Here is an 8,482-nt window from a genome sequence, read left to right as displayed (position 1 = left end):
ACATGATACTATATATTAATATATAATTTTCATAGGCTTCTTTTTTTTGGGGGGGGGGGTTATTTTTACTCACAGGTAGCAATGACTGTTGTGACTGGCATAGATGGTTCACTTGGCTCTCCAAAGCCAGCTCTGTTCTCAGCAAGAATACGGAACTCGTACTGTAAACCTTCAGTCAATCCAGTGACAACGTAGCTGAGCTCAACAATGGGTTTCTTGGAGGCCCTCATCCACCTCATTGCCTTTTTCTCCTTCTTCTCAACGCAGTAACCAATGATATCACTTCCACCATCTTCAGTGGGTCTTCTCCATGTCACCGTAGCCGAGTGCCCATCAACTTTTTCAACATCTGGTTTCGATGGTGGCCCAGGAGGACCTACAAACATAAAGGTCATAAGGATAAAAAGCATCATGTTTAGTTTGACTGTAACTAAATACAGTACATAGAATGTTCTCAGTAGGCTGAACTGATACATACCAAATCTATCGGCCATCTTGACAGGCTGAGAGTGTGCTGGCTCACTGCTGCCATACTGGTTCACAGCTGATACTCTGAAGATATACTCGTTGTCCTGGATGAGTTTGGTGGCCACGTAATGACAGTCAATGACCTTCTCTTCTAGAATTGTCCAGAGAAGGCGACTGGTTTCCCTCTTCTCCAGTGTGTAGTATTTGATAGGAGACCCTCCGTCCTCGGGTGAGGGTGCCCATGTCAGGGTGACCTTCTCTAATGAGACGCCGCTGCATTCAATGGGACCAGGAGCCGCGGGAACATCCAGCACTTTCACCTTAACCGTTTCCTCCTTCACGCCAAAGGGATTGCTTGCTGTGATGACATAATCCCCGGTGTCCTTCCTAGTGGCGTATTTTACTGACAGAGTGGAGGAGGATGCAGTGCTCTCAATATTAACGATGTCTGAGGGCTTCAAGTACTTTCCCCCTTTAGACCAGCAAGAGGTCGGGGTGGGCTTTCCAAGAATACTTGTGGCAGTCACCACTATGGTCTCCCCAGCTCTGACTGTCACACCGGCCTCCTTCACCTGAGCATCAATTGTAATGGTTGGTGAAGCTTTTGGAAAAAGAAAAGAAACAGGATTACAAACCACGCAACTTTAACTCAGGAAGCAAGTGTGACAATTGAATCAAACCAAATCACCATATTCATCGACGCAGATAATAGTATCCGTCTGGTCGGACGGCGGACTAAGTGCACCGGCTGCATTCTTTGCTCGTATCCTGAACTCATATTTGCAGCCCTCCTGGAGATCCGTGACTGTGTATGCGGGTTCCACAACATTCACACTGTTGGCCTTCACCCAGATCTTAGAAGGAAGGTCACGCCTCTCCACTATGTAACCAGTTAGCCTGTGGCCACCGTCAAACTGTGGTTCAGCCCACTGAAGAGTCACCGTGCTTCTGGTGACGCTGATTACGTCCGGTTTGCCGGGAGCATCTGAACACAAACAGGATCTTTCATGTAGCAAAACCAACCTTTCCAGTGCTAAATTTCATTGATCCTCACATGTGATACCCTTACCAATTGGATCAAGGGCAACTTGTGAATCAGTGGGAAGACTTGGTCTGCCAATGCCAGCCAAATTAATCGCCATTACCCTGAACTCGTACTCAAGGCCTTCGGTCAGCCCGGTCACCTTGTGTTCCTTCATTCGCAAGGCAGTTGGGCTTGACCTCTTCCACAACAAACTATTCCGCTCCTTGAACTCAGCGTGATACCCTGTGCATTGTTTTTGTGGTTAAGGAGATAGTAAATGTGATGACATGGGAAAAGTAGCATGTACTTCGCTCTCTCACGGCCGTACCTGTGATGGGAGACCCTCCGGTCTTCCTGGGGTCCGACCAGGCAAGGTAAGCAGAGTCATGGCGCATACTCATGACCTGAGGTGGCGGAGGCGCGTCTGGAACATCTGGAGAAAAGCACAGACATTGCAGATAGGCAGGTGAAAGTTGTTCAGGCAAAAGAAAAAAAATGCAAGTTGCAGATACTTACTGAATGGATGTTTTGCAATCACAGGCTCCGACTTAAGCCCCTCTCCAACGCCATACTTGTTCTCAGCACAGACTCTGAAAATATATTCTGTGCCCTCGTGGAGACCAGTTACCCTCATGGTGTTCTTGTCCACCGTCGAAGAAACAGTCACCCACATATTGGTGATAGAGTCCCTCTTCTCAAGAATGTAGTTTGTGATGTCTGAGCCCCCGTCATCTTTTGGTGCCGCCCACTTCAATGTGGCGCCATCAGCAGTTATGTCCTTGAACTTGATAGGTCCTACAGGGATGCCGGGCTTTCCCACCACCCTGAAAGAAAAATCTGGTTGTCACCGGACAGAAAGACCACAAAAGCAGGACAATGCATCCATAAAGGCATCTGAATGCAACCTGATGAAAATGGTGGACTCTTTGCTGCCAGCACTATTCCTCAGGGTGATTGTGTATTTTGAGGCATCACTCCTCTGGCAATCCCTGATCAGTAGAGTGGTGTTGACTGCAGTGGATTCTGCGCAAACACGTCCAGTGTCTGTCAAGTCTTCATCCTCTCCCTTCTTCCAGGTCACCTTGGGTGTTGGTTTGCCCATGATTGGAATCTTCAGACGCACTGTACTACCCTCTTTGGCAATGTAACACATGTCGGGAAGGTCCCTCAAGTCACAAGTGGGGTGAACTGTAAAAAGGAGTGTCACAATACATGACAATGACAAGATACAAATCCAAGCAAGTAGTGTTGATAAGGGAACTACAGGAAAAATAATCCCGTGTGAATATTTCTGCTTACTGAGTTGGTCCTTTGCAACTACTGTCAGCTCCCTGGCAGCACTCTCCCCAGTGTCATTCACAGCTTTCACACTGTATTTGTACTCTTTACCCTCTACCAGATCTTTGGCACTGTACTGCATGTTCTTGGACCTCATCAACTCCTTGTACTTGTCATCACCATTGAGAACTCCAAGCACATAACAGATAATGCGGCTGCCACCATCAGTCAGAGGTTTCTTCCAGCTGAGAGTACAAGAGTCCTTGGTAACCAACAATGTCTTGAAGTCCATTACAGGACCAGGCTCCTCTGTATGAGTAGAAAAGGAATGGTGAGCAGTGGGCAGTGAAATGAAAGAGAATAAAGCATCTGGAAATGTTCTCATTATACCCACCAGAGGCTCTGACTGAGTCAGGGGTCTCGCAGCACTCTCCAGCGCCAAGCTGATTTACGGCTGACACTCTGAAGTAGTAGGACCGTCCGGCATTCAAGTCTGACACCTTCAAAGCCGTCTTGGTACAGTTGTTAGAGACTGTAGACCAGGCCTTCCTCTCAGTGTCACGCTTCTCCACGATATAGTGGGTGACTTCATAGCCACCGTCTAGGAGAGGAGCGTCCCAGTACATGGAGGCACTGTCCTTGGTGGCCTCTTTCACCACTAGGTTAACTGGTGGCCCGGGAGTGTCTAAAACAAACAAAAACAAAACAAATGAAAAGAAAGTGAGGGTTTTCTCCAAATGTTCATTTTTTGTTTTAATAATTGTGCTTTTACTGCTGATTCAACAATGACACTGAGGTCAAGAAGGAGAAAAGCTTTCTTACCAAGAACCTTGACAATGATGGTGTACATTTTCATGCCAGCCACACTCTCCAGGTTGAGAACATATTTGCCTGCATCGTATCTGTTGACATTCTCCACCACCATATTGGTGTCACTTTTTGAGGACTTAATGATGATGCCTTGGCGGTCCTTGATGTTGCTGTTCATCTTTGCCCAGATGACCTTGGGCGTGGGGCGACCCTTGATTGTGGCATGAAGCCTCATGGTGCTACCAGCTCGCAGCTCGAGGCCCTCCTTCAGCTTAGCACTCAGCTCCGCCTCAGGGGGTACTAGGAGATCATCAAATATATCATCAAGTATTCCCACTAACTTCCAAAAGATAGAACAGATATTTAGATCATAGAACAACCCGAACAGGTAGGTTTTAAGTTTAGTTTTGAAGAGTGGGAAGGAGTCGGTGGCACGAAGGTCCGGAGGGAGGGAGTTCGAGAGCTTGGGAGCAGAGTGATTGAATGATCTGCAGCCCATAGTGGCGAGGCCAACACGGGGAACATGGAGTTGCACGCTGGATGAGGAGGAGCATGAACGAGCAGGAGTAGCAGTGAAGGAGGTCTGATATGTCATGTGGAGCTTTGAAAGTGAGGAGAAGAAGTTCGCAATGAAGTCTTTGTTTAATGGGGAGCCAGTGGAGTTGTTGAGCGGATGAGGATGAGGGGTATTTTAGTGGGAGGAGTTGAAGTTTATGAAGGTATTTATTGGGAAGGCCATACAGAAGTGAATTACAGTAGTAAATGCGGGAGGTAATTAAACTGTGAACAAGAAGGGCAATGGCATGAGAGGTAAGAGATTGTTACGTAGATGGAAATATGCTGACCGAGTAATGTTATTGAGGTAATGTTACAATCAGTATTGCCGCCTTAAAAGAGTCAATTACTTTACTGATTATTTTATATTCAAAGTAACTTACTTTACTGATGACTGGTTTCTGAAAGTAACCAAGTCGGATTAAAAGTGACTTTATTTGTTATATTCGGCAGTTACAATCAACATGAAAATTACAACCGGTTTTGCCATTACTTTATTGGAAGTTAGCCTTCACCATTATTCATTGTGTGGAAGTGTTTACTGGTCAACAAGAGCCAGTCTCAGACTATGTGAAAATGTCTTATTATTATTTGTATTACTTGTTTCTAGTATACGTAGTCTATATGTTTGTTCCACAGATTATATCTTGTATTCTATTCCATGTCTTTAATTTCTAGTCAGTCCATTTTTTTGACCAGGGACAAGAATCCTCTATTTAAAAATTGCAATTCATTTATTTATTTTTTTACTATGGTAGAGGTGATTGCAACTAGCTAGTGTAGCTGTTACCTAGTGGACTGTCTCTGTGTGACATATAGCTCTTTGAAACAGCATAATGTAGTTTTCCCCCATGGAACAGACTAGAAGCGACAAAGTGCAGCAGAAGCTAAGCTTAGCCACTCCTCGTCATGCACACCCACACGCCGAACTTTCACGAAAATTGAGACGTTTGATTGTAACCAGGACATTTCATCAATCATTCAACAAACTTATTATAACCGCAGAAAATGCAGAGTCGCAACTATAACTACTAGTCTGGAAATTGTAACGCGATACCGGCATACCTGGTTACAATTTTAAAAATCTGCACAGTCCACATGAACTTGTTATGATTAGTTATCCCGCATGCAACTTCTTCACACATAAATGAGAGAACATTGTAGAGAAGAAAACCTACCTATGATGTCTTTTGCAATGTGCTTGCCGGGCACTTGAACTGGTTCACCGAAGCCAGCCTTGTTGACAGCGGTGATACGACACTGGTACTCAGCCTTGTGTATGAGGTTTTGGATGGTGTAGCTGGTGTCCTGCAAGTTCCTTGGAACATTGCATCTGATCCAATCTGCTGTGTCTGTCCTCCTGCACTCCACCAGGTAACCCAAGATTGGGCTTCCACCATTGTCGGCCGGAGCATTCCAGCTGAGGCTTAGGGTGCTGTAGGTCGTGTCAGTCACACATGGGTTCAGCACCGGGCCAGGAGGAGCTGTAGAAGTGAATTTTGTTCCACTTCTTAGAAACAAGTACCAATAAACAAAATCAACTTTTAGAGTTCATGAAACTCACTGATGGGATTTTGTGCTGTGGTGGCCTCTGAGGGCTCACTGGGTTTTCCAAGTCCTGCCACATTAACAGCAATGACTCTGAATTCATATTCGACACCCTCACTAAGGCCTGTGACATCAAAGGTCCTTTCCATTAAGGGCTTCCTGTTGGTCTTGGTCCAGTTCATCTCCTTGGTTTCCTTCTTCTCGAGCATGTAGCCCAGAATGGCGGACTTGCCATCATCAGTGGGCTCCTTCCAGCTCACTGTCATAGCATCCTTGGTGACATTGGTAATCAGTGGGGCCTCACAGGGACCTGGGACAGCTGGTACATAAATACATCGTCACTTTTAGTTGAGACATTCAAATGGTATTTATGTGAATAAAGGGAATATTTTCCACACATGACCAATATCGGCATAACTATGCTGCCAATATAAGGCCACACTCACTGAATGGGTTCTTGGCAATGACGGGGGCAGTGATGAGACTGTCTCCAACTCCCCACGTGTTCTCAGCACGGATTCGGAACTGGTATTCGTGACCCTCGATCAGCTTCTCCACATTTATTTCAAGATTTACACCCTTGATCTTTGAGGAGACCTGAGCCCAGGTGGCCCGGCTGGTCTCACGCTTGTCCAAAATATAGTTAGTAACAGGGGCTCCACCATCCTTCAGTGGTGGCTCCCAGGATAACTTTATTCTGTTGGCAAACACTTCAGTGTATTTGGAACTGGCAGGTGGACCAGGCACATCTACACAAAGACACAAATTCCCAATGCATCATCGGTCGTCACTAATCAAAGCAAACACACAAATTGTATAGGGCCCAAAAGTAATCACCCAAAATGGTAACATGAATTTCAGCGGTCTTGGAGCCACTGGCATTCTCTGCAAGGATGGTGTAGACTCCAGTGTGCTCTTTGGTGACTGACAGCATCTCCAATTGGAACTGGTGTCTCTGTTGCGTGATGACCTGCCCTTCACTTGACCTCAGACAATCATCACCTCTCTTCCACGTGACTTTTGGCATTGGTTTACCAAAAACTTCGGCCTCCAGGAGAACTGAGGCTCCGGCCTTCACCTTCAAACCCTTCTGCATCCTGGCATTAAGTTCTACCCTTGGGGGCACTGTAGGAAATGACAGGACCCGAGTTTATCACCCAACTTCAAGTTAGTTGAACATTAAAAAAATAAATAAATACATTTTCATTTAGGTGTGTCCCCCTCACCATTCTCAGCACAGACCAGTATTGGGTCTGTGGGCTCTGAGGGTTTGCTAATGTTGACAGCTGTTTTGGCAATTACTCTGAACTGGTACCGCAGGTCTCGCTCCAGGCCTGTCACAGTGTACTCCTCCCTCGGGACGTTCTGGCAAACGGTGTTACAACGCACCCATATGTCTCCAGGCACCCGCATGGCCTCTACATAGTAGCCGATGATCTTGCTGCCACCGTCGTTCTTGGGTCGGCCCCAAACAAGAGTTACAGAGTTCTTGGTCATATCGACGACTTCTGGTTTCCCAGGGGTATCTGAGACACAATGATGTAGATGAGAAAGTGGAACAGAGGTGAATTTGTTCAACACTTAATTGCATAGGAATTGATCAGGAACCCACCCATGGGTGTTCTGGCAGTTACAAAATCAGTCTTCTTGCTTGGCTTGCCCTGTCCAGCACGGTTGATGGCTGACACCCTAAAGGTGTACTCCAGGCCCTCAATCAGGCCAGCACAGGGGTACTCGGTGGTGCGTACAACAGTGTCGTTGGCCTTCACCCAGAGGAGGCTGTTTCTTTCTTTGCGCTCAATGTAGTAACCTGTGATGGGGCTGCCGCCATCACTCTCTGGCTTATCCCAGGCCACAAACATGCAGTCCTTGTTAGTCTTGTTGATTTGACAGTTAAGAGGTTCACCGGGGACATCTGGTGATAATGAAAACATTATTTCTGTCAAATGAACGACTTTGACATTCAATGGCCATGTGATGATTTTCACCAGCTGTAACATACCCTACCCATTCCCCCCTTAAGAATATAGTAGCTTATAGTTAACAGACCATCATCAATCAATCATCAATTCATGGGGAAATGATTTCCTTCCCTGAAGAAATGAAACCTACCAAAGGGGAACTTGGCAACCATCCTATCAGACTGGATGGGGTCCGACACCCCATAGCGGTTCTCAGCGCGGATGCGGAACGCATACTCTTTCCCGGGAATGAGTTTGCCCAGCCTGCAGCTCGTCTTCTGGCAGGAGGAGACGGCGCTCACCCAGTCACCTCTACTGACATCGCATTTCTCCACCAGGTAATTAGTGATTTTGCTGCCTCCGTCCTCCAGTGGTTGGCTCCAGGATAGAGAGCAGGCATCCGAGTCAATGTCACTGATCTCCACGGGACCTCGGGGAGGTCCAGGAATATCTACAATACGCACGGATCAACACTGTCAACTAACCATGCAATATGTTATTTACTGCGAATAGAGAAAACATAGACACTGACCTCTGATGATAATCTTGAGAGGCTGGACCACCTTTGCAGAGCTGTTTTCGGCCACAAGGCTGTACTCTCCGCTGTCTGTCCTTGAGACATCCTTTATGATCAAGACACACAAATTGCCAGAATGGTGCACGGCCAGACGGCTTGAAGAGACCAGTGGTACATCGCCACACATCCACTTGCAGGTTGGAGGAGGTTTTCCAGAAACGACAGCCTCAACCCTGAGTTTGGCTCCAGCTCTTTCACTGACCATGTCTGGCATTATGATCTTTGGCTCCACTGGGGGGAGCAGACAGGGGAGTCAATAAA

General features: G+C 46.6%; 1 protein-coding gene across 1 annotated transcript in view; it reads right to left on the bottom strand.

Annotated features, from left to right (window-relative positions):
- ttn.1 (titin, tandem duplicate 1) overlaps positions 1-8,482 on the bottom strand; it is a 150,545-nt gene that overhangs the window by 45,991 nt on the left and 96,072 nt on the right. The window contains exons 147-164 of the mRNA XM_077537616.1: positions 8,177-8,452; positions 7,796-8,095; positions 7,296-7,598; positions 6,910-7,209; positions 6,521-6,808; positions 6,130-6,432; positions 5,700-6,002; positions 5,314-5,619; positions 3,593-3,880; positions 3,165-3,455; positions 2,792-3,079; positions 2,398-2,680; positions 2,009-2,316; positions 1,821-1,925; positions 1,538-1,735; positions 1,157-1,453; positions 479-1,069; positions 74-376 (exon numbers count right to left, since the gene is read on the bottom strand). Of these exons, the coding sequence (XP_077393742.1) occupies positions 74-376; positions 479-1,069; positions 1,157-1,453; positions 1,538-1,735; positions 1,821-1,925; positions 2,009-2,316; positions 2,398-2,680; positions 2,792-3,079; positions 3,165-3,455; positions 3,593-3,880; positions 5,314-5,619; positions 5,700-6,002; positions 6,130-6,432; positions 6,521-6,808; positions 6,910-7,209; positions 7,296-7,598; positions 7,796-8,095; positions 8,177-8,452 (5,331 nt within the window). The remainder of the gene's footprint in view (positions 1-73; positions 377-478; positions 1,070-1,156; positions 1,454-1,537; positions 1,736-1,820; positions 1,926-2,008; positions 2,317-2,397; positions 2,681-2,791; positions 3,080-3,164; positions 3,456-3,592; positions 3,881-5,313; positions 5,620-5,699; positions 6,003-6,129; positions 6,433-6,520; positions 6,809-6,909; positions 7,210-7,295; positions 7,599-7,795; positions 8,096-8,176; positions 8,453-8,482) is intronic.

Source organism: Festucalex cinctus, chromosome 11 (genome assembly GCF_051991245.1).
Source record: "Festucalex cinctus isolate MCC-2025b chromosome 11, RoL_Fcin_1.0, whole genome shotgun sequence".
NCBI classification, from domain to species: domain Eukaryota; kingdom Metazoa; phylum Chordata; class Actinopteri; order Syngnathiformes; family Syngnathidae; genus Festucalex; species Festucalex cinctus.
The sequence above is the reverse complement of the archived record's forward strand: the minus strand, read 5'-3'. Positions and strand labels throughout refer to the sequence as shown.